Source organism: Otolemur garnettii, unplaced genomic scaffold (genome assembly GCF_000181295.1).
Source record: "Otolemur garnettii isolate 467f Iridium unplaced genomic scaffold, OtoGar3 scaffold00028, whole genome shotgun sequence".
NCBI lineage: Eukaryota > Metazoa > Chordata > Mammalia > Primates > Galagidae > Otolemur > Otolemur garnettii.
The window spans coordinates 541,011-568,425 of NW_003852423.1; the positions used below are offsets into that span (position 1 = coordinate 541,011).

Below are 27,415 nucleotides of genomic sequence, written 5' to 3' on the forward strand. Positions count from 1 at the left end.
ATTGTAGACTGCCTTTTTATTTTTTAAAACAGCTACACATTATCCCTGGGGGTTAAAAATGATTCTGAGTGTCTAAAAAAAGTTGTCAAAATTTCAGAATGCCTAAAAAATAAATGAAGTGCTGAGAAGCTTAATTTTAAAAGTCAGAAATCTAATTTATAACAAAAAAGTGGTAAAGACCATATATGTTTCACTCCACATACTTTTTCCCTATCACTCCACATACTTTTTTCCAAATCATTTCATAAAAGGGATAATTTCTCAACATAAAATGTATAAAAACTTATCAAATAGGAAACAGAGTAGTAGAAACATGTTCTAGAATGACAATAAGATATATAAAGTATAAAATTTCAGACTACAGTCTATGATTTAAATGTGATGGGTCAGTGATACGAGAAGCTTATTTACTTCAGGTCAAAATCTGTTCCAGAAAAAAAAAAAAAATTACTGTAGTTCATGCTCTAAGTAAGCACAGTATGAAGTTTCGGTAAATTCAAGATTGCTTATAGTTTCCTTCTGATATTTGCATAGAAGAGAGACTGGCCAGAAAAATATGCATAAAAGCTAAAATTAAAAGATTTTGGAAGAATTCTTAATTATAAGACCAAAAACTAATCCCACAGAATATATTGCTACTATTACCATTTAAATTACTTAGAAGTTCAAACAATTAGTTTATCTTCTTTCACCTGAGTCATATATCAAATCCACTTTACAAACACTAAGAACTTTCTATAATAGATAAAATTAACATAAACAACAAATACTTTTACAATAATCATTTTAGGATGGTTAGTTAATACAGTTATCACAAATTTCATAGCCACTCTATAAAAATAACATTTTCAACAGAGATGGGAAATACATATACAAATTAAATCTTACTACTCAGCTCATATAGAAATGTTTTTTAAAAAAATTATGAAAATTCAGCTAATAAATTATTTCCATTTTGCCAGTACATAAACCTGAAAGAGTATTAATTAAAAACCTAGAGTATCAGCTAATCAATATAAATGTTATTAAAATTTAAATGTATATTTCTATAACTAGATTTCTTAGATTATTTAAAAAATAGTATCTTGCTAGTATACACAGAGGGATAGGAAATAGGAGAGATGGAAAGCTGGGAAGTTTCCTTAAGAGGGATATTTTTTAAAGCAGTACTCAATACCTAACAGATCTATTATTGTATCTCCATCCCCAAAATGGTCTTGCCCATAAAACCTACTAATAAGTAAATGGTTATAACTAAAGCACCTTCTTAAATTACTTAAACCCTTCTCTTTTACTTTTATTTACCTTGTTCATTTACTTACTAGAACATGCCAGAAAGTTTATCAAACTCTAGATACTTAATTAGACCTTAAAAAGTATTTCTGGATTGAATTACAAGTAAAATGATTGCTGGGCCTAAGGCCTCTCTCCCAATAGTCTTATTTGTAACTTACTATTTACTAATAAAAAACTCATATTTATATTTTAGTTTAAAAATCATTTTTTTTTCTTTTGAGACAGAGCCTCAAGCTATCCCCCTAGGTAGAGTGCCGTAGCATCACAGCTCACAGCAACCTCCAACTCTTGGGCTCAAGCGAGTCTCCTGCCTCAGCCTCCCAAGTAGCTGGGACCACAGGCACCTGCCACAACGCCTGGCCATTTTTTCTGGTTGCAGCCATCATTGTTGTTTTGGCGGGAGGGCTGGATTTGAACCTGCCACCTTAGGTGTATGTGGCCGGTGCCTTAGCCACTTGAGCCACAGGCGCCGAGCCTAAAAATCATTTTTATATACATAATTCCATTTAAATCTGAAAATGACTCTGTTGTAAGGTATTATGAGAATATCATTCCAGATTTACTATTAAGAAAAATGAGGTTTAAAGAAATTAAGTAGTTGGCTAATATTACACAGGTGATAAGTGGGAGGAAGATAGTAAAATCTATCTTAAAGTCTGTTTTTTTTCCACTTTAAGATGCTAACAGGTCTCAGTAACTTCATGTGAAAGGGCAGAATAAACAATTTTTGAAGTTTCTTCTAGCTCAAAGTCTCCCGCACTGTCTAGAATTTGGAAAGGGATATAATTAGGGATTTTTTAAAACTGTGCTTTTTTCTTATGCTGTATAGTTTATGATACTTTCATAGCCATTACTTATTACCTATTTAATCTTCTCAACAATCCTGTCATTAATCATGAATATTGTTACCTACCAGCAAAAGGGAAACTATCATAAAAATATTTCAGTGACTCACCTCAAGAAAACATTAAGAATTCAAAGAGCCTATAGTTGTATTCTAATTGGTTATTAAATTTTCAAATATTTTAGTTTAGTACAGTCACTAAACTTTGTCAATAATTTACACTTCTCCCAATATATTACAGTTTATATTTGGCTTCAAGAACACTTTTTATCTTATGTAAAAAGTCTTTTTTTTTTTTTGGTAAGCAGAATATATACGGGAATATATATACATAAAATGTGTGCAACCTTACCTCCATCCCCATCATCTGATCCTCTAAAACTAGGATCTTTTAACATGTCCAGCTCAGCTAACATGCGTACATAGAGTGCATTCTGTCGGAAGGAAGGATAAAATCTCTCGTCCCGCAGCATCAATTCATATACCTTGTTGAAATACATCAAGATATGCAATAATTAATGCAGGTATGTGGTGATTTTCACTAAGTAAGACTTCACCAAAAGCTACATTGAAGTCTTCCCATAATGTATCATAGTTGCAAGATGTTAGCAGCACCTAATAACTTCTAGTTCCTCCAGTAACTAAGTTATACTGAAAAAGGCCCTACTACTACATAAGTCACAGGACAGCAGTTATAAAGAATGGGCTAGGAAGTCGTTTTTTCTAAAGAACAAGCATATGTAAAGAAAAGCTCAAGGCTTATATGAAAATTATTTTCATATAAGAGAGAGTTTTATTATTTACACATCATTAATTCATCAAATTCTAAGACTAGAATATTTGGTTCTATAGTCAGATTCAAAGAAAACAACCCAAATTAAGGATTTTCCTCATTGGTCAATGAATAAACAAAAAAACCCTGACTTTCATTTTTGGAATTGAGAGGTACTAAGCCATGACTTACTTTCCTAGTTACCACTCTACTTCTTTTAAATTTTCATTAACGTTTTTACAAAAACTAATTATATGCATATAGAAATGTATGTTGTTTTTCAAGAAAAAAAAAATAAATGATAAATGCTATACATAATACCTTCCTTTGAATGTCATCAAAGATTTCAGGGGTTGGATCTTCATGATTCAAAGTATCTGCTAATTTTGCTACTAAATAGTCATCAACAATAACTCTTGGAGATGCCTAAAAGAGAAAAAGACATAATAATAGTAATAATGATTTTTGTAATTTCTAAATACAAGTTAATATTTGATAGTAGGAGAATAATGGAATCACATTATTCAAAATAAATGGCAGATAAGAATCATTTGTTTGTAAATGATACCTTGATGTTAAGAAGGCTGAAAAAGGGGGCAGCACCTGTGGCTCAAAGGAGTAGGGCGTAGGCCCCATATGCCAGAGGTGGTGGGTTCAAACCCAGCCCCTGCCAAAAACTGCAAAAAAAAAAAAAAGAAGAAGAAGAAGGAGGCTGAAACAGGGTTAGTACCCAGAAGATTGGTCCACAAACATGGACTTGACTTCTGCTGAACAAGCTACCTCCCACTAAGCCTCATTTACTCCATCTATAAGATGGAGTACTATATTAGGTTAAAATTATGCCAAGGATTAAAAATGATCTCTGTAAGATATATACACATAGGAAACACAGTTTAAGAGTTAATTAGGACAGTCACTTTGCGACCATCCTGAATAACAATGTTTTCTGCAAAGATCTGAAAAGGAGCAACTAATAAAAGTGTCAGCCTCTTTAGCTCAGCAATCTTGACTGTGGAGTCAAGATTCACTTTAACCCAAGAGTCCACTGCAAAAACCATTCAAAAATGCTTGGAATAATATGTTGAATAATCATACAAAGTTCCAGATTGCAACACTGGGATCCCTTATAGTTTATGATGTCCTTTATTTCTTGTTCTGTTCACCAAGATTTTTAATTTCAATTTATAACTTACATGAAAAAGTACAACATTCAAAAAGATAAACCAGAAACATGGGAACACCAATGAAAGTGATTTAAAGTACTTCTCCTTAATCACTTTTGTATCCAACTGACTTTGATTTTTGGAACCTATTATTTACAAAGTATTATATGTCTATTTCCCAAATTTCCTTCTTTTCATTTCTAATTTAATTCCACTGCAATCACAGAAAATACTTTGTAGGACTGCAATACTTTTAAACAGAAACCAATTTTATAGCTTTGTATATAACTCATCCTGGACAACGTTCCATGTGTTATTGAAAATAATACATAATTTGTCACTGTTAGAGGAAATGTCCCATAGAGGTGTTAGGTCTAATTGATTAAGAGTATTTGTTAAGTCCTATATATTCTGTAAATTTTTATCTGTTTTATCAATTATGGAGAGTGGGTAATTGAAGTTTCTAAATATCACTGCTGCGTTGCCTCTTTTTCCCTTCAATTTTGTAAATTTATTTTTTTCCCCAGACAGAGTCTCACTTTGTCACCTTCAGTAGAGTGCTGTGACGTCACAGCTCATAGCAACTTCAAACTCTTGGGCTCAAGTGATTCTCTTGCCTCAGCCTCCCACGTAGCTGGGACTATAGATGCCTATACCATCACCTGGCTATTTTATTTTTTTTCGGAGAGAAGGTCTCACTCTGGCTCAGACTAAGCTCAGGCAATCCACCTGCCTTGGTTTCCCAGAGTGCTAGGATTATAGGAGTGAGCCACTGTGCCCAGGCAATTATGTAAATTTTTGTTTCATGTATTTAAGGCTTTTTTGTTAGGTCCATGTACTTCCTGTGCTTATCAATGCCTTTCACTCTGTTCAACTGACCCTATTGTCATTATAAAACATTCTTTTTTCCTTTAATAACAATTTTACTTTTCTTTTTTGTCTGATATTAGTATAGCCCATTCCAGCTCTCCTTTGTTTACTTTTGCACGATTTATATTTTCTATCCTATTACTCTCAAACTATAGAGTCTTTGAATCTGAAGTATGTGTGACCTTGAATCTTAACTAGGTAATTTAGCATCTACATGACTATGGCCATATTAATTTGATTGCCTAAAGATCAGACTCTTCTCTTAAACAATAAGAATTAAAATTATATTACACAAGATTAAATGAGATAATGTTTGCAAGGTAGTTGTACTTGGTGTAAAGATTATAAGCAAGCATTATAAAAATTATTCTTAATAATCTTGCTAAAGAAGATTAAGGAAGCAGTAATTAAAATATATCCTTACCTTTTCTGACAAATACTGCTCATAAATCCCAACAGCAGCTGCTCTCAAAAGACCTTTGGTTTGATTGGTTTGATGTTTTCCATCTCTCTGACGACTAAATAAAACCTCTAGCTGCTGTTGAGCTGTAACCCGGTATCCTTCCACTGTCATCCAGAAGAAAAGATGTGCTTGACCTCCAGTTTGCTGCATGTAATCTACCAAACAGAATTCATAACAACAGAGATACTAATGTCATACCATTTTGGATTCGTGTAGCTGTATAACAAGTAAATAAAAAGGATAAAAATTTCAAATATTTAAAAGCACATTTAGCAAATCCCTCAGGTAAAAAATAGTTACAATATAAACTGGTTAAGTCAAACTAAAGTTGCGTAAAAAACACAAGACCATACTTCAAAATTTCTTAATTCTATTTTTAATGATAAAATCTCTAGTGAATAAATTTACTACATGAAACCTCATCAGAAATAAACTATTTCATTTTCAATGTAAATGTTCATTAAACATTTGTTTTCAATAAGGATTACTACTCATAACAGAAATATTTCTAGATATATTAAAAGAATGGCTCTTAAACAAAACATGTATTTATACTTTTGATGATGAAAATAAAGATTTAGGGATTTCTGCTAAAACTGTCCTCTAGGTAAAAGTAATGTCAATAAAATAATGTATAAGTAAAAATTTACATATATTAAAATGGTATAAAAACAAAGTCCCTCATGTACACATGAACAAAATTGATACATTGTGTGTTCCTAATAAAGTACTTTCTTAGTGAATTTAAATTCATATTAGAATCGTCTACAGATTTATTTAAAAAGCAGTTTAAAAACATATTAGTTATGATGGGCATTTCCTTTAAAACAAAATAAATCTCTACCTCCATGGTTTCTAAGGGTAAATATTTCAGAGAATAAAGGGTAGAGTTGAAATTGGTGTACAAAATATTAACTATTTTATAGTTATTTAATAATTGTAGTGTTATGATATTATAAATGTTCATCCATGGTTCCTATGGAGTTTCATGTCCTTACTCTAATGTTGGGGTGCTTTAGGCCTCCGGAGATAGTATCTCTATCTGACCTGCCCTTGTCTGCCTTTCATCTGCCCAAGACAAAACCCTTATTCAACTGTGGGACACAAAGGGTCCTGCCTCAAAGCCTAGAGGAAGGAATGTTACACAGAGAGGCCAGGAAGAATTTAACAGATAGGCCTTGCTGGGTTTAATGATTTGCTTTTTGCCCAGTCACATTTCTATACAGTTGTCAATCATCACTATGTAACGAAGCCCCCACAAAAATCCTAAGAGACCTTAGTTCAGAGATCTTCCAGAGCAGAACATGTGGAGGGGACAGGAAAGGGAATAAGATTCATTCACATTCTGGGAGGGGAAAGCATCCCAATTCCACAAAGACAGAAGCTTCTGCACTTAGGATCCTTTCCAGACCCTGCCTTATGTATCTCTTCTCTGGCTATTTATTTGTATCCTTTAAGATATTCTTTTTAATAAACTTATAATGTAAGTAAATATTTCCCTGAACTTTAGAAGCCACTCTAACAAATTAATCAAACCCAAAGAGGGAAACCATGGGAACCCCAATTTGAAGCCAGTCATTCAGAAGTTACAGAGATTGAGACTAGTGTCTACGGTGGGGAAGGGGTGGGCATCTTGGGTAGATATTTCAGGTAGATAGTATTGGAATGGGTATATAGTACTGAAATTGAATTAGAGCATGGCAGTTGGTGACTACCTGTTGGCATGTAAGAAAAAATCCCACCTTTGTTCACAGAAGTCTTTTTCTGTGTTGATTATTGTGTTTAGAGGAAAGCACGCCCTAAAGAGTGTGTTCCCAATATTTAAAATTATTAAAAATTTCAAAGTAGAGGTCAGGGTAAATAGCAACAATTACACTTGCAGAAATCTGTCTAAAGTAATTTGGAACTATGGCGTGAACTGAAGACATAGCACATTAGGGGAAGGCTTGGGAGGTAAACTGTGGTTAATTTCAGTCAGTTTCAGATCTTAGCACAGTTGCAGCTACCAGTCCCTCACCTCAGACCCCTGGCAAGCAGCTGTACGCATGTTCAAGAATCAGCCTGCATGAAGCACACATTAGCCAGGATGTGCAAAAAGCATCCTGCCCTGCACGTACCTGAGATCTATGCTCTGACAGTATACTGCTGCTTCTGATCACAGAGGTGCAGACAAGTCAGGAGCCTTTTGACACATGCCCCTATTGTTCCAAGCCCATATCCTACCTACTGAAGTCACTTCCAGGTAATTTAAAAGATTGGCATTCTTTCTCCCTTGCCCTGTACATTTTTATCTTTTTCTCCTATTAGGAGCCAGGCCTTAAAAAAAGGACATTCAAAATCAATTGCATGTATGAGAAAATTATAAAGTAACTGCAGAGTGTAAGAACGCAGTGAGCTATGATTGTGCCATTGCTTTTTTTTTCTTAAGACAGAGTCTCACTTTGTCACCCTTGGTGGAGTGCTGTAGCATCATAACTCACAGCAATCTCAAACTCCTGGACTCAAGTGATTCTCCTGCCTCAGCCTCCCAAGTAGCTGAGACTACAAGTGCCCACCACAACGCCTGGCTATTTTTAGAGACGAGATCTTGCTCTGGCTCTGGCTGGTCTCAAACTTGTGAGTTTAGGCAATCCACCCACCTTGACCTCCCAAATACTGGGATTACAGGCGCAAGCCACCATGCTCAGCTGTGCCATTGCATTCTAACCTAGGTGACAGAGCAAGACCCTGTCTCTTGAATTAAAAAAAAAAAAATCAACTAAAAACACAAAAGAAGATTGCTATGTAGGAAATGACAGACCAAAATGATATAAGGCATATAGAAAACAAGTAACAAAATAATTTAAGTCCCTTCTTATAATTACACAAAAATGGATTAAACTCTCTAATCAAGACAAGAGTGTGTCAAAATGGATGAAAAAACATAATATATATGTTGCCTATAGGAGACTTACTTCATATACAAAGACACAAATACATAGACAGTGGAAGGATGGAAAAATATATCTCATGCAATTAGTAACCAAACCAGCAGAGGAGGTTATACTAATATTAGTCAAAATAGACTTTACTTCAAAAAAGTTAAGACACAAAGAAGGTCATTAGATATTAATAAAAAGTTCAAAAGAAGAAAATGACATACCCTTTAAAAACAATTACGTACCCAGCACAGATCATCAAAATATATGAAGCAAAAATTGACAAATTTGAGGAGAAAAAGATAGTTCCACAATAATAGTTGATGACTTTAATGCCCAACTCTCATTAAGGTATAGAACAACCAGACAGAATATAAGTGTGGAAATAGAGGATTTAATACAATAAACCAAGTAGATCTAGCATACATATACAGACTAGTACAATGACAACAGAAGAGTGTACATTTGAGAAGAATGTGTGTGCTCTTGTTGGGTAGCATTCTCTATATGAATGTTAAATCTACTTGGTTTATTGGAACATTTTTCAAAATAGACCACATGTTGGGCCACAAAGTCTCATTTGATTTTAAAAGGACGGATATCATAGAAATTATCTTTTCCAAATACAATATGATAAAGTTAGAAATCAGTAACAGAAGTACAACTGGAAAATTCACAAATTTATGGAAATTAAACAACACACTCTCACATAGACAAGGGATCAAAGAAGAAATCATAAGAGAAATTAGAAAATAGAAAAAGACGAATGAAAACAGAAACATAATACCAAAACTTACAAGGACACAGCAAAAAAGATCTCAAATCAACAGCAAACCATTAACACAAAGAATTTTTAAAAAAGACTAAACCCAAAGCTAGCAGAAGGAAGGAAAAATAAAGGTTAGAGCAGATATAAACAAACTAGAGAACAGCAAAACAACAGAGAAAAATCAATAAAGAAAATGTTGGTTCTTTAAAAGAGCAACAAACTTTACAAACATTTAGCTAGAAGGACTAAGAAAAAAGAGAAAAGACTCAAAATTACTAAAATCAGAACAAAACTGGGGATACTACTACAGATTCTACAGAAATAAAACGTATCACAAAAGAGTACTATGAACAATTTTACATCAACAAATAGGACATCATAGTTGAAATGGACAAATTCCTAGAAATAGAAAACCTACCAAGACTAAATCATGAAGAAATAGAACATCTAAGGAGATGTATAAGTAGATCAAATCAGTAATCCAAAACCTCCAAATAAAGAAAAGGCACGAACCTAGATAGTTTCATTGGTGGATTTTACTAAACATTTAAAGAAAAAGTAAAACCTATCCTTTTCAACTTTTCCAAAAAATTGGAGAGAAGACTTCCTAAGTCATTGGATGAGGCCACCATTACCTTGAAAACAAAGCCAGATAAAGACACTACTATAAGGAAAGAAAACTACAGACCAATATTGCTTATGAATGATGTAAAATGCCCTCGACAAAATACTAGTTAACCAAATTCAGCAACCTATTTAAAGAATTATACACCATTACCTAAGTGAGATGCATTCTTACAATGCAATAATGGGTTAATATATAAAAATCAATCAGTATCAATACACCACACTAACAGAATGAAGACCACCACCATAAAATATCTTGTTTTTTTTTTTAATTTCGGATTGATATGAGGGTATAAATGTTTAGGTTACATCGCTTTCATTTTTAAGGTAAAGTTCAAGTTGTAGTTGAGATGCACAAAATGCATTTCACAATCTGCAACACACTTTCATGACAAAAACACTCAATAAACTAAGAACACAAGGAAACTCAACATAATAAAAGCTGTATATGAAAAACCCACTAAATATTATACTCAATGGTAAAAGACTTAATTCTTTTCCTCTAAGATGGGGAACAAGAATTAAATTTTTTGTTTGTTTTTGCACTTTTTGGCCAAGGCCGGATTTGAACCCACCACCTCTGGTATATGGGGCCGGCACTCTACTCCTTTGAGCCACAGGTGCTGCACAAGGATAGCTGCTTTTGCCAATCTATTCAACATAGTACTGGAAGTTCTAGGCAGAGCAATTGCAAAAAAAGAAATGAAAGGAAAGAAAGGGAAGGAAGGAAGGAAAGAAGAAAGGGGACAGAGGGAGGGAGGAAGAAAATGCAGGTCATCCTGATCGCGAAGGAAGAAGTAAAATGATCTATCTCTATTCACAGATGAAACGATCTTATAAATATAAAACTCTAAGGATTCTATTAAAAGACTTTAGAGTAACAGCAAAGTATCAGAATACAAAGTCAACTTACACTGCTGAAAGAAATTAAATAAGACACATAAAATGGAAACATAGCTCAATGTTCATGGATTGGAAGATTTAATACTGTGAAGATGTCTATACTACCCAAGGTATGCTACACATTTGGTGTAATTCCTATCAAAATCCCAGTGTTATTTTTTGCAAAAATTGGAAAGACTACCCTGAAAGTTATATGGAATCTCAATAAAGGACTTCCAATTACCACAACAATCTTGAGGAACAAAGTTGATTTCTCAACTTACTACAAAGTTTCTGATTTCAAAATTTACTACAAAGCCACAGTAATCAAAACAAAAGATACAGAGACCAACAAAATAAAACATAAGATAGAGGCCAGAAACAAACCCTCCTACGTATGGTCAAATAATAAAACAGGTCTTTTCAACAAACAATGCTAGGAAAACTAGATATGTGCATGCAAAAGAGTGAACCCTTACCTCACACCATATATAAAAAATTAACTCAAAACGGACCAAACATCTAAATATAAGTACAAAAAAAAAAAAAAACTCACAAAAAATTTAAAAAGTATATGTATGATGTAAAACTATAAAACTCTCAGAAGAAAACATAAAGCAAAATGCTTCACAAGAAAGTGGAGTGGGAAGTGATTTCTTGAATGTGACACTAAAAAAGCATAGGCAATAAAAGAAAACAGACAAAAGTAGACTTCATGAAAACTTTAAAAATTTTGTACATCAAAAGACACTATCAACAGCATAAAAAGGCAACGCACAGAATGGAATGAAATATTTCCTAATCACACACTAGAGATTAATACTTAGAGAACTAAAACTCAACAACCAAAACACCCAACAAAAATAGTCAAATTTAATCAATACATAAACTTATCTCCAAAGAAGATACACAAATGGCCAATAAATATATGAAATGGTGGTTGTCATCACTAATCAGAGAAATAACACACTACAACTACAATCAGATACCATCTCACTTCCATTAGAAGAGTTCACTACTACCCCACCCCAGAAAGTTTAAAAAGTAAAAAATATACATATATATGTATATATAAAATAACAGTATTGGGAGAATGTGGAGAAAATGGAACACTGTGGGAATATAAAATAGGGCAGTTGCTGTAGAAAACAGTATGGTAGGTCCTCAAAAAATTAGTAATATTATGGAATATCATATTATTTAACCCTGACACTTCTGGACATATACCCAGAAGAACTGGAACAAGCAGGGCTTCAAAGAGATATTTAAATACCCAAGTTCATAGCAGCATTATTCACAATAGCTAAAAAGTGGAAAAAACCATGTCAACTGATGGATCAACAGATAAGCCAATGTATAAACACACACATAAACAATGCAATATTATTCAGCCTTAAGAAAGAAAAGAATAAAAGTATCCAATGTACACAGCCCTTCTATGAAACTAATATATACTTCTCAAATGAAAGAAACAACTTAATTCTAGCCCAAGAATATGGGGAGAGGGTGAGGAAGGGGAGGGGAGAAGGGTGGCTGGGTGGTGGGAGGGTGACTGGAAAGATCACCTATATTTCTGTCTAACAAGGGTACAAGTGAACTTTTCTAGAACTAGAATGTAAATGTTTTGACACAATGACTATGCAAATGACATGAAATTTATGTGAACCATCTTGATGAAAGTATTTCAAAATGTATATGAAAACACTACACTGTACCCCATGTTTGCATTAATGTATACAGCTATCATTTAATAAAAAAATAAATAAATAAACTGAGGAATGTTAAAGGGTAAAAAAAAAAAAAGAAAGAAAAGAATTCTGACCTATACTATAACATGGATGAACCTTGAGAATATTATAGCAAGTGAAGTCAGTCAGTTACAAAAAGACAAATACTGTACAAATCAATTTATATGAGATACTTAAGCATAGTCAAAATCACAGAGACAGAAAGTAGAATAGTGACTGCTAGGGGTTGGAATAGGGTAAATGGGCAGTTAATGTTTAATGGGTACAGAGTTTCAGCACTGCAAGACAAAAGGAGTTATGGTGATTAATGTGGTGATGGCTGTACAACATCATGAATGTATTTAATATCACTGAATTGTACACTTAAAAATGGCTGAGATGCTAAATTTTATGCTATGTGTATTTTACTATCATAAAAATATTAGGAAAAGAATTTCAATGGCTATATTATTTAAATAAAATGGATTTACCTACCCATAAAAAATTGTAGTGCAACATTGTCTACAAGAATGCTGTCCAGGGGGACTGTGCAAAGTTTCCCAAAGTTTGCTGCCAGTTTCACAGTATTTATTTCCTACAGACAAAAGTGAATATAGGTTAACATGTTATCTAATCACTCATTAGCTTAAAGGTCTTTAAAATATAAGAAATAAAATCCTACATTAAATTAAAATGGAATGTAAATAACGTTTTCCCCTTCTCTGCATGGTGCTTCCCAATAAAATCCTCTTTCAGTGAATAAACTTACAGTTATTTTAAGAGTTTTCTACCAAATATATATTAAAAATATATTAAGCATTCATTTATTTTAATATAAAAAATCCAAATCACTGAATTTCAGTTGTTATCTACCTTTACGTACACCAAATATAAATGAACATTTCAACCTAAAGTGGGAAGGGGATGTTAAAAATGTTTTTCATGCCTAAAAATAAACACAGTAACACTTTCAAATATAAAGTCTTGTTTACTGAAAAACCACAAAATATTCCCAAAGAGCAGTTTTGCTCCTAACATAATAAAAACTCTATAATTGTTAGAGAAAAAGTATTTCTTTTCAGACTATCCAAACAATGAGTTATACATACTTTTCAAAGTCATAAGGCAAGGTAACGATCTACATATATAAAAAAAAAAAAAAGAAAAACTTGGGTCCTATATCAGGTATCATGCTAGCTACATTCCACATATTACTTCATTTAATCTGCTTAGCTACCAACTAGGTATGTATCAACCAATCCTACTAAACCAATAAAGAAAATGAAAATCAAAAAGGTTGCCAAAATCACAGAGCTTACAAATATGAGTCTGTGTTTTCAAATTCTGCTGCCCTTTCCCATAAAACCCTTGTTGTTTCTGTGAACTATTTATTTTCACAAGCTTCTCCATATTCCCAAATCCATATTCCACAACCCTTTATTTAAAAAAGAAAATTTGGTAGGTTTACTATAAATTAAATAAACTCCCTTATTCAGGGGCAAACACTAATTAAGCCTAAGTGGTACAAAAAGGAAAAGGAAGAGAATTTGAAAACATTAAAAAAAAAAAAAATCTATCACTGTAATCAGCAATTCCCTTTGAAAAAGAAAACCAGAGCAAAAAAGAGTGACTACACTAAAAACTAAAGGTACTAAACAAAGTTTTTTTCCTGCTTTAAAGTACTAAATCTCTGTTGTCCTTTACAGTAAAACTCTTCTAAAGGGTAATTATCACTGTTTCTAATTCATCTCCTTCCATTTCCTCCTTGGACTGACTTCATCAGGCTTTTTCTACACTGCTCCAACAAAACAGTTTCATCAGTTAACCAAGAATCCCCATGGTAGGAAACCCAAGATCTCTCCCTTTTAACATTTGGCTTCCAGGATATCAGACACCCAGGTTTTCCTTCAAACTCACCAGCTGCTCACTCTTGGTTTCTTTAGCTGGATTCTCTACCTTGTCTTTAGTCTATTCATCGAAGTGCCTTTGAAATCAAGTCTCTGATATCGTCTCACCTATACTAACTCTTTTAAATAATTTTATCCAGTCCCTCAACATTAAATAAACATATAATAATTCTAAGCTGTCACAAAGTTTATTTCTATCATTAAACTTTCCCTTGAACTCAAGATTACTACTTTGAATGTCAAACACATATCTCAAATTAAGACATTCAAAACTTGATTCTCTTGTGGTGCCTGTGGCTCAAAGGAGTAGGGCGCTGGCCCCATATGCTGGAGATGGAGGGTTCAAACCCAGCCCCAGCCAAAAACTGCAAAAAAAAACAAAAGAAAATAAGGATGTGTGATATACATGGCGGTACTAATTCAATCTATATAAATAAATTAAAAAAAAAAACTTGATTCTCTTCCAAACTTTCTCTTCTCTCAGTTTTACACATTTTAGTAAATAGCATCACCCTTCATGCAGTTGCTCAAGCTAAAAAACCTTGGGATCATCCCTAAGTCCTTTCTTTCTTTCTCACCCCATATGGAGTCCATTAAATTTTGTTAACACTATATGCAGTCTCTAATGCAGTGATTTTTAACCAGTGTGTCATGCCGTGAGAGGATCCTAGGTTTGCAATGAAAATTTTTCAAGACCATTAATTAAATTATTTTCAAAAGATGTTCAAAGCACAGTAAGTATATTCATTTTTTTTAATCAACATAATTTAAGGGTGTCACAAAAGTTTAACTTCAGGTTCAAGTGTGCTGTGATAAAGGTTGAAAAACACTGCCCTAATCACTTCTCACAACCTCTACAGACATCTCTTTCCTGGTTTAAAGCAGCAGTTTTACAAATGATCTGTTAGTTTCCATTCTCATCCCCACCATCCCACCATAGTCTATTCTTCACAAGGGTCAAAATGATCATTTTATGTCAGGTCACCAACCTTGGAGTTAAGTCGGGTCACCTTACTTGTGTGGGAAATCTCCAACTGATTTCCATTACGATTTGAATAAAACAAATATCTTAACTACAGTTAGTAAGACCATATATAATCTAACTTGCAGGTTCTTCTATAACTTAATTTCTAGCACAATCCCTCATTTATCACATAACACACTGACCTCCTCTAACTCACCACGCATGTTTCTATCTCAGGGTTCTAGCACTTGCTCTCACTAGGGAAGAAAAGATTATTCAAAGACAAAGACAAAACACAAGACTAACTCCAATTTTCAGATACTTTATGCTCAAAAGTCATGAAACTTCTTTTAGATCCCTCTTGGGATCTATCTAAAAGACCCAAAAAAAGCCAACCGGAGTGCTGTAAACCTGTAGTCCCAATTACCAGGCAGCTGAGGGGGTAGGATCACTTGAGCTCAGCAGTTTGGAACAAGCCTGGGTAATACAGCAAGACTTCATCTCACATTTTTAATAACATATACATATATAAGTACATACATTAAATATACATAGATATATAGATATTTTTATACATCACCAGTCTAAGACATTCTCTATACCCAACTCTGCTTTACTTATTTTTTTCCATGGGCGATATCACCACCTGATACTGTATATCAGTTTGCTCACTAATTTATTTTTTGACTCAGTAACAAAAATGTAAGTTCCATGAAAAGTTTGTCTATTTGGCCTGTGTAAAATGGTGCCCAATTTAAAAAATTCAAGAAATGTTAAATTTTGAATAATATGTGAGTAAATCAATAAATAAATCAAGGAATAAAATAAAATCTGTAATTACTTTAGCATTTTTCAGGCAGTATTTTAATCCCTTTGAATTGTTTTAACAAGTACATATATCATAGTATGTTGTGTAAGGAAAAACTTTTCTGAAAGTCCTATCGTAAAGTGCTGCACTAGTAAACATCCTCCTTCTTGTCATTTACTAGGCAATTTAATCACTATACAGTTCTTATAACTAAATGTTAATTTAGAAGTACTTTACTTACTTTGCCTGACTGCAACCGCTGTATTCTTGAGTCACATACTTTCTTTACAAATAGTAAGCTATTTATTTGATTTTTGATAGTGTTGATATCTAAAGGCAAATAAATTGATTATGAGCCATAGAGTAATAATTTGTGAATAAACATGCACTGACTATAACAAAATACACAACAGGACAATTATTTTATTCAATAAAAGCCATCTGAAATCATATAGTGAAATTATTTAATTAAAATTAAACCATGGCAATTATCTTTGTGGGTAATTGCAATAATCACAGTCCCACATTCTGAAAATAATGCTTTGACTTGAAGAATATGTTAATATAACAAGGAAAGATTAGTTACGGTGAAAACAATTAAGAGCAGAAAGTGACATTAAGGTTAATCCAAGTTTTGATGTAAATCATCCCTTAAAGAGCACACATTTGTACTGAATTGCTCACCGTCACCAGCTGTATCTAGAGATCTAAGATACTGTAATTCTTCTGCTGCCTTATCTCTGACTGCTTCTAGCTCTCCAACATTGTCACTCAATTTAATAATGTTCATAAAGGCCTCATAGTTGCAATTAGAATCACGGATCTGAAAAGAAAATTAATAACAGGAAGATGAGGAACTTATTTATTAAGAGGAACACTGAATCGTGAGTGCCTATTATGCATCAGGCACCATTTGCTACATGCCCAGTGCTTATAACAAAAAGAAAAATAAAAGTCCTGGACTCATGGCGCTTACATTCTGATGGGTCATAGAGTGTAAACAAAATAACCTAAGTAAAATATATAGAATGCTGAAAAAGTACAGGGGCCTGCTCAAAATGATTAAAGCAAAAAAAAATCACAATGGCTGGAACTAAACCAAAGAGATGAGGAGCAGAAGATAAGGTCAGCAGCAATGAAAGGCAAAGTCTGTAGTATAGTAAGAGTTTTGGCTTTTACCGTTAGGAAAATCAAACATTACAAGGTTTAAAACAATAGAGTAAAACTCCCTGATCTGAATAAACAGAATCACTGTGCTGCTATATAAACCAGAATAAAGACAAAGTCAAAAATAGAAGAAACCTCAGTTAGTAACACAGATAAAGGATGACAGAGTGCCTGGAAGCAGGTTGGTAGCAGTGGAGGTGTGGTAAGAAGTGCTTTGGAAAATATTTTGTGGTAAGAAGTATTTTGTACTGACAGTGCCGAAAGAATTTGCTGACAAATCAGATAGGAGTGAGAAATAAAGAATAAAAACTATACCTATTGTTGGCCTCACAACTGGGTCAACAGAGTCATTTTAATAAGATGGAGAATATAGCAGAGATTTTGTTTAGTTTGGTTTTAGTTTTTTGCAGGGAAGCAAAGATCACGAGCTCAGTTTGACCATCTTAAGTGTGAGATCCCATTAAAAATCCAAATGGACACATTAAATATGCTTTTGGATACGAAGGACAAGATTCCAGAAGGAAGACTAGACAGACATATGCATTTTAAAGCTAGTGACATACAGATGACATTTAAAACCATGGAAGTCAATGAAATCACTAAGAATGATTATAGATTAAAAAGAGAAGAGACCCAACAATAGATACTGAGAACAGCAGAAAAGAAAAGCCAAAAATGTAGGAAAAAGAAAGTCAAGAAAGGGTGGTGTACTAAACAAGCCAGGAAAAGAAGTGTTTTAGCAAGGAAAATAACCTGTGTCAAGTGTTTCACATACGTTAAAAAAAAAAAAAAAAAAAGAATTGAAGAACTGACCATAAAATTTAACACTTTTTAAAGATCATCCTCCTTAACCTAGAAAATGTTATCAAAGAGTTACAAGAAAAAGAAGGAAAAAATGGGTTGCCAGTATAACTAACCTTGTCATCAAGTTTTACTATAAAAAGAGAGAAAATAGCATGCTGCCTAAAAGGAACAGCAAAATCAAAGACTTGTTTTGTTTTTAAAATATGAGAAAGAACAGCACCACTGTATGCTAATGAGAATGATCTTATAGAAGGTGAAAAATTGGTGATACAAAAGAGAAAGCAGAAAACTGCCAAAGCAGTTAAGATGGAACTGCCTAGAAGAGATGAGTTACACTACACAAGTAAAGGAGCTGCTTTAGTTACATGCATGGATATTTCATTCACAATAACAGGAGAAAATATAGAATATATGTGCATAGATACAAGTGATGAATCCATGAGATAACAGGACATTATTAAAGTTCTCTATTACCTAAATTTTTCCAGTAAGGTATTAAGTACCATCATAAGCTAAGAGTCAAGGAGTGAAAAAAAGGCATTAGGTCAAATTAGAGAAAGTATAAAAGATCTGTTCAGAAAAGTGGGGCAGAAAATAGAACACAACATATAATGAGTACTGCAAGGCAAGAGTAAAGGCACACTTGAGATTAGTGTTCATGAATTTCAAATGAGATCGGTGTAGCTTTACCTTTTTCTACAGCCACATTTAGCTACTTAAGGAAAAAAATGGAGAAAGTAGCATGCTGAATTTAACCAGGGATGTGGTATCACCTAGCAAATCATAAAATGAAAGACATAAGGACTAAAGGATATTACAGAAGGAATAATAAATACAACTGACAACAAAATTTACACTAAGCAACGCACCAAGAGGAAGATGTGAAAAAGTAGCAGACATGAGATACTGCCTATAATTAACAAAATGTCACAGAAGTGAAGATTATAAAAATAAAGAATTATGAAAAAAGACGTATTACATAGAAGGAATGATAACGTGGAAGCTGACTTCCTATTATACACAATGAAGGTAGGAAGACAATGAAACATTTAAAAAAGTAGTAAAAGAAAAAATTATCAACCCAGAATTCCACAATCAATGAAAATATCCTTCAAACTTTGTACTAAATTAAAGGTATTTTTAGAGCTTTGAAAGCTTAGAGAATGTGTTGCCAGCAAATTGATAATACACAGAATCCTAAAGGAAATTCTTCAGAATGAAGAGAAATGACAACAAACGAAAATATGAATCTACAAAAAAAAGGAAAACTAAAAATGGTTTTTGGATTAGTGAGCAAAGTATTTTTTTCTGTTCTTAGTTTCTTTAAAAACAACTGACTGTTTTAATGTTGCACTGTAGGATAAATTAGGCATGCAATGTAAAACATGCTGACAAAAAAAGGATTGGAGGTCAATTAAAATGATCAAATGATCCTGGTGAATGTTTTTCAGATTTTATGTGAGGTGATAAAGTACTGGCTCTAAAAATATGATTAATTTAAAGAAGGACATTCTAATTGCTAGAGCAACCACTGAAATAGTAACAGCAGTATTTCTAAGGAATGGGTAGTTATTTGAGTACTTAAAATGTTGAAATCACACCTTATATTATTGTGTATCTCTTTATTGCAATGCGTAGATACCAAGGTTTTACAAATTGAAGGTCTGTAACAACCCTACAACGAGCAAGCCTCTACCAGCACCACTTTTCCAATAGCATGTGCTCACGTATGCCTCTTATGTCACATTTTGGTAATTCTTGCAATACTGCTAACTTTTTCTTTATTATTATATCTTTTATGGAAATCTGTGATCTGGCTCGGCGCCTGTGGCTCAAGCGGCTAAGGCGCCAGCCACATACACCTAAGGTGGCGGGTTCGAATCCCCAGCCCGGACCCGCCAAACAACAATGACGGTTGCAACCAAAAAATGGCCAGGCGTTGTGGCGGGCGCCTGTAGTCCCAGCTACTTGGGAGGCTGAGGCAGGAGACTTGCTTGAGCCCAGGAGTTGGAGGTTGCTGTGAGCGTGATGCCATGGCACTCTACTCAGGGGGATAGCTTGAGGCTCTGTAACAAAAAAAAAAAAAAAAGAAATCTGTGATCTTTGATATTAGTACACTTGATCTTAGCCAAAAGGCAGAAAAATGATATCTCTGACATTACTAATGTAATTGTTTTAGGGAACCACAAACCATACCCACATAAGATGGTAATTAACTTATAAATGTTGTATGCATTTTGAATGTTAAAGCAACTAGCCATCACACTCATTACTCTCCTTCCTTCTCCTCAGACCTCCCTATTCACTGAGGTACAACAATATTGAAATTAGGCTAAATACTAACCCTACAAGGGCCTCTAAGTGATCAAGCAAAATAAGAGTCACATATCTCTCACTTTAAATCAAAATCTAGAAATGATTAAGGTTACCAAGTAAGGCACGTCAAAAGCTGAGAAAGACTGAAAGCTAAGCATCTTGTCTCAAAAGTTAGCCAAACTTTGACTGCAAAGAAAAAGGGGCCTTGAAGGAAATTAAAAGTGCTATTCCACTGAATACATGAATGATAAGAAAAGTGAAAAAGCCCATTGCTGGTATGGAGAAAGTTAGAGTGATCTGGATAAAAAACCAAAGCAGCCACATTTTTTTAGCCAAAACCTAATGCAGACAAAACAAGACCCTCACTCTCTCCAATTCCATAAGGCATAGAGGGATGAAGAGGTGATTCGTAGGGGAAGTCAAAATATCAACATGCATAAAAGTTTGGAAAAAGTCGATTTCAACTCTTATGGAAGACTTTAGAGAGGTTCAAGTCTTCGGCTGAGGAAGACCCTGCAGATGTAGTGAAATAGCAAGAAAAGGAGAATTGGAAGTGGATCCTAAACAATAAAAAGACATATATTGAGACAACAAAAAAATGAAAAGGGTGGGACAGAATGTAGAGATTTTTAATTTTTCTTCCTTTTCTTTGCAATCAAAGTTAAGTTATCATCATTCTAAAATAAATGTTTTTTAACTATAAGGTATTTTTTGTAAGCCTTACGTTAACCACGAAGTAAAAATTAATAACCATTAAACTAAAAATGAAAAGAATTAAAAACTACTAGAGAAAAATCACTTAATCACAAAGGAAAGCAGTAAGAAAAGAAGAAAGGAAGTGAGGAGTTACCAAAAAAAAAAAAAAAAGTAACAAGACAGCAGAAGATCTTACCTATCAATAATATTGAATGTAAATGGACTAAATCCTCTAATTAAAAGACATGAAGTAATAGGTTAAAAAGAACACAGAACCCAACTACATGGTGCCTGTAAGAAACTAGACTTATCTATAATGATACACAGTAGACTGAAAGCGAAGTTATGGAAAAAGATATTCCATTAAAGTAGAAAACAAAGGGCAGGAGTAGACATATTTATATCAGATAAAAAGGACTTCAAATAAAAAACTGTTAAAAGAGTCTGTGGGCAATTTAAAATAAAGAACTATTTTAATTGTCTGCTTAATTGTCTGCTTATTTTTAAATCACACATGGACTTTATGGACACCCTATATAACAATAAGTGAAACAATTTAGCAAGAGTATATAACAACTGCGAATATTATGTACACAACACAGAACACCCAAATACATAAATCAAATATTAATAGATCTGAAAGGAGAAACAGACTGCAATACAATAATACTAGGGGGCTTCAATACCCCACTTTCAGGAATGAACAAATTATCCATTCAGAAATCAAAAAAGAAACATAGATTAAAACTGTGCTTTGGGCCAAATGGATTTAACAGACATGTACAGAAGAGTTTATCTAACAGCTACAGAGAACACGTTATCCTCCAGGATAATGGAGATTTTCCATGGAGTATTCTCCAGAATAGGCTATAAAACAAGGCTCAACAAACTAAAAATATTTAAAATCGTATCAAGTATCTTTTCTGAATACAATGGAATAAAACTAGAAATCCATAACAAAAACTTCATAATATATATTAGGTCATTAAATCTGTAATGTCCGATTCAAATCAAAAGTTTAGTTTACTACATCTCAAAGATGTAGTACTTTTAACTAAAGTATGCGACTAGCTATCAACACAGTTTTGCCATCTACTGATAGGAAGAAGCCCAGAGAGAGTAGTGATGAAATCGCTTTAGGTGTTTTCCACAGCTTGTGGAGAATTAAGTATTTTTCCTTGCAAGAAATGGTCCAAAGCCTGGAAGATGTGGTAGTCAGTTGGCGCAAGGTCTGGGGAATGTGGTGGATGACAGAGAGTTTCCAAATCCAACTTCTGTAATTTGAACAGTGTATGTGCCACATATGATCAAGCGTTGTCTTGCAAAAGGATTGGCTTATCTCTATTGACCGATCTTGGCTGCTTAATCATAAGCATCCTCATCATTTCATCTGGTTGGATTCAGTAGACATCTGCTGTGATCGACTGACAAGGTTTCATGAAGCTAGAGTGTATAACATTGGTGCTGACCACCAAACAGATAGTATTAGCTTTGCTTGATGAATATTGTTACGTATGGTGTTTCAGTACTTTATCTTTATCCAATCATTGTGCTGAATACTTGTGATTGCCAAAAAAAAAATCCATTCTCATCACCTGTAACAATATGGTGGTGAAATGGTTCACCTTTATGTTGTGACAGCAAAGAAAGGAAAGCTTTGAGATCATTTCTCTTCTGACACTCGTTTCATGCATGGAGAACCCATCTACCCAGCTTCTTTACCCTCACCAATTTGTTTCAAATGGTTCAATATTATTGGAATAGTAGTGTCAAACCTTGCTGCTACTCACACACAGGTTGAGGTGGATTCACTCCCACTGTAGCTTTCTAGTTCATCATTATCCATCTTGGTCCCAAGCCACCGCATGGATCATTTTCAAGATTAAAATCACCAGAACAGAATTTCTCAAACCATCAACATACGATGTATTCCTTAGCCACATCCTTTCTAAATACTTCATTAACACTTTGAGCCGTCTGGGCTACACTGATTCCATGATGGAATTCACATTCAAAAATCACACAAATTTTTGACTTATCCATGGTTTCACAAAAATTGTTCTTAAAAAAATAATTCATTCTAAAAGATAATCACAAACCAAAATGTGTTTTTTAAGAATGAGGGTGTATCTTCACAATTAAAAAAAAAAAAAAAAAAAAAAAGAAGTGCCAAAATGTCAGTGATACCAACTGTTACATTTAGCACACAAGAAAATCAGACATTTCATACTTAATAACCTAATACAAATACATGGAAATTAAACAACACTTCTGAATGACCAATGAGTCAATAAAGAAATTAAGAAAGAAATAGTTTCTGGAAACAAATATTCAAACAAAACATACTAAAACTTCAGTAATATAGTAAAAGCAGGGGCGGCGCCTGTGGCTCAAAGGAGTAGGGCGCCGGCCCATATGCCGGAGGTGGCAGGTTCAAACCCAGCCCCAGGCAAAAACTGCAAAAAAAAAAAAAAAAGAGTTGGTTAATAGATACAAAGATATAGTTAAAAGGAGTAAGTCCCAATATTCAGTATAGTAGGGTTACTACAGTTAACAATAAATTATTGCATATTTTAAAATAGCTGGAATAGAAGGTTTGGCACAGTCCCATTACAAAGAAATGACAAATGTTTGAGGTAACGGGTAACTCAACAAATCTGGTTTTATCATTACACTAGTATACAAATACTACACTTACACCATAAATATGTATAATTATTATGTTTCAATAAAAAAAGAAGAGGAGGCTGAAAATGTGACTGAATTGGTACAATCTCATGATCAAACTTGAACAGATGAGTTCATTCTTATAAATGAAGAAAGACAAGTGCTTTTTTTCAGATAAAACATACTCCTCCTGGTAAAGATGCTGTGAACACTGCTGAAATGATAACAAAGAATTTAGATTATTCTATGAGCTTAGTTGATAAAGCAATAGCAGAGCTGGAGAGACATGATTCCAATTTTGAAAGAAGTTTTATTGTGGGTCAAATGCTATTTAACAGCACCTCATGCTACAGAGAGATCTTTCATGAAAGAAAGAGTCAACTGATAGAGCAAACTTCATTGTTTTCTTATTTTCAGAAATTTTCATGGCCACCTTAACCTTCAGCAACCACCATCCTGCTCCATCATCCTCCAGAAAAGATCCTCCACCAGCAAAGAGATTACAGTGCACAGAAGGCTCAGATAATTGTTAGCATTTTTCAGCAAAAAAGTTTTTTAATTAAAGTATGTTCCTTTTTCTTTCGACATAATGATACTGTGAACTTACAGTACAATATAGTATAAACACAACTTTTATATGCACTGGAAAACCAAAAACTTTTGTGTCACTCACTGTACTAAAGTGATTTGGAACCAAACCCTTATCATGGTTATCTCTGAGGTATGTCTGTACTAAAAATTATTAAATTAACCCAAAAGAAAAGGAGGAAGGAGACTGAAGTACAACACACACACACAAAAAAAATTTTTTTAAGAAAACAAGAGCAAAATAGTACATAGAACCATAACAGTAAAAATATTAAATTTTAAATGAACTAAAATAATTATCAGGCTGGATAAAATGCCAAGACTTAATTATATGCTGTTTAAAAGAGAACAATTTAAAGGGAAGAACAGAGAAACTGTCATCGCTAGAGATTTTAACTATTAAAAACTATTAGAGCTAATAAACTCACTAAGGTTGCAAATACAAAATATCAACAAATCAATTTCAACATTAGTAGCAAATAACAGCAAAATAAAAAATTTAAACACATTTATAATACAGCTCAAAAATATCAAATACTTTTGAAATTTTTAAGAAAGATCTGCCAGACTTATACACTAAAAACTACAAAACAATGTTGAAATTCTAAAAGACCTTTTAATAAAAGAGTTATGTCATGTTCCTAGATCAGAAGACAAAATGTTGAAGGCAGTTCTTCCCCAATTCATCTATAGATCCAATGTATTCACAATCAAAATTATAGTAAGTTTTTAGTAGAAATTCAAAAGTTTATCAGATTTATATGAAAAGGCTAAGGAGTTGAATAATCCAAACAATCAGGAAAAAGAACAAATATAGAAGACTCATACTAATTTCAAAATTTACTATAAAACTAAATTAATACAGAATGGTATTTGCATGTGAGTACACAAAGAGATCAATGGAAAATAAGAGTCCAAAATTAGACTCAAACTCATTACTATGGTCAACTGATTTTTTATGAAGGTACCAGGGAAATTATCCTTATGAAAAAGGCAGGTCTTCTTAACAAATAGTGCTAGAATATGTAGATATCTATATAGGGAAAAAGTAAACTTAAACTCCAAAAATATTCCACACAACAAAAAATCAAAATGAATCATGGAACAAAATATAAAGGTAAACACAATTTTCAGGTAAACAAAGATTTCTTAGAGAAATTACAAAAAATAATATTATTAAAAGAAAAATCTGGAAACAAGACATCATCAAAATTTAGATGTTTTCATGGATATACCATTAAATGAGGAAAACAATCAAGCCACAACCTAGCAGGGGAAATCTGCAATAGATGTATCTGTCAAAGAACATCTCAGCATTTGCACATATCAATAAAGCACTGAACATATCAATAAAAAATGGGCATTTAAGAAAATAATTTAAGAGGCTCATAATCACATGAAAATATGTTCAGTATCATCAGTAATTAAGCAACTGCAATTTTAAACACAACAAAATATCAATTCACATTCACTAGAGAAGTTAAAATCTAAAAGGCCAACAATGCTAAATGTTAAGCAAAATGTGGAAAAATCGGAACTCTCAAACACTGCTAATGGAAATGCAAAATTATAACACAACTTTGGAAGACTATTTGGTAATTCCTTTTTTTTACTGTGATCAAAATGCGTAACATAAAATTTGCCATCTTAAAATTTTTAAATATACAGCACGGTATTACAAATTATAAAAACACTGTTGCTTAACAAACCTCTGGAACTTATTTATCTTGCAAAACTGAAACTGAATGTCCAATGAACTACCAACCTCTTTGTCCTTTCCTCCCAATCCCTGGCAATCAACATTTTTCTTTCTAGTTCTAAGAATCTGACTACTTTGCATGTCCCAACTAAGGGGAATCATGGGCTGGTATGGTGGCTCATGCCTGTAATCCTACTTGAGCTCAGGAGTTCAAGATCAGCCTGAGCAACAGCAAAACCCCATCTGTAAAAATAGCCAGGCTTTATGGCCAGTGCGGGTAGTCCCAGCTACTTGGGAGGCTGAGGCAAGAGAATCACTTGAGCCCAAGAATTTGAAGCTACTGTGAGCTATGACATAACAGCACTCTACCAAGGGTGACAGAGTGACACTGTCTCAAAAAGGGGGGGGATGGGATCATGCAATTATCTTTTTGTGATAGGCTATTTCACTTAGCACAATATCCTCAGTTTTTATCATGTTGTATCATATATAGTTGTCCTTCTTCAAGACTTCGTAATATTTTACTGTATGTATGTAGAAAATTTTCTTTATGCATTCATCTGTTGATAGACACTTACATTACTCTCACCTTTTGGCTACTGTGGATAATGCCACAATCAACATGGGTATGCAAATATCCCTTCTAGACCCTGTTTTCAATTCTTTTGGCTACATTCCTAGATGGGGGATGACTAGACAATATGGTAATTCTCTTTTTAATTTGCAGACTCTTCTCCACAGTGTCTGCACCATTTTACATTCCCACCAATAGGACACAAGGGTTTCAATTTCTCCATATTCTCATCAATGCTTTTTATTAATGGGGATTTTTTACGATGGCCAAATTGTTATAATAACTCACTCATCACTGTGGTTTTGTTTGGATTTAGCACCTTTTCATACAGTTTTTGGCCATTTATATAACTTCTTTGGAGAGATGTCTATTCAATTTGTTTTGCCCATTTAAAAATTATTTATTTAGCTGCTATTGAGCTATAGTTCTTTATATAATCAGATACATGTATATGGCTTACAAATATTTTCTCCCACTCCAGAGATTACTTTTTGACTCTTGTGTTATTGCCTTTGCTAGACAGGAGGGTTTTTTTTTGTTTGTTTGTTTGTTTGTTTGTTGTGAGACAAGAGTTTCAAGCTATCATCCTGGGGAGAGTGCTGTGGCATCATAGCTCACAGCAACCTCCAACTCTTGGGCTCAAGCAATCCTCCTGCCTCAGTTTTTCTATTTTTAGTAGAGAGGGGTTCTCACTTTTGCTGAGGCTGGTCTCGAACTTGTGAGCTCAAGCTATCCACCTGCCTCAATATCCCAGAGTGCCAGGATTACAGGCATGCTAGACAGTATTTTAATCTGATGAACTCCCATTCTCTATTTCTGTTTTTATGTTCTTTTGGTGTCATGTCTAACAAATCATAGAATCATTTGCTTAAAAGACTAACCTTTCCTATTGTC

General features: G+C 33.6%; 1 protein-coding gene across 5 annotated transcripts in view; it reads right to left on the reverse strand.

Annotated features, from left to right (window-relative positions):
- The window catches only part of SNX13 (sorting nexin 13), a 161,999-nt gene that overhangs the window by 48,011 nt on the left and 86,573 nt on the right, over nucleotides 1-27,415 (reverse strand). For all 5 annotated transcript variants that reach the window (XM_023512416.1, XM_023512419.1, XM_003788482.3 and 2 more), the window contains 6 exons: nucleotides 16,695-16,833; nucleotides 16,252-16,340; nucleotides 12,827-12,926; nucleotides 5,370-5,563; nucleotides 3,234-3,338; nucleotides 2,493-2,625 (listed from right to left, as the gene is read on the reverse strand). In XM_023512416.1, coding sequence (XP_023368184.1) covers nucleotides 2,493-2,625; nucleotides 3,234-3,338; nucleotides 5,370-5,563; nucleotides 12,827-12,926; nucleotides 16,252-16,340; nucleotides 16,695-16,833 — 760 coding nt within the window. The remainder of the gene's footprint in view (nucleotides 1-2,492; nucleotides 2,626-3,233; nucleotides 3,339-5,369; nucleotides 5,564-12,826; nucleotides 12,927-16,251; nucleotides 16,341-16,694; nucleotides 16,834-27,415) is intronic.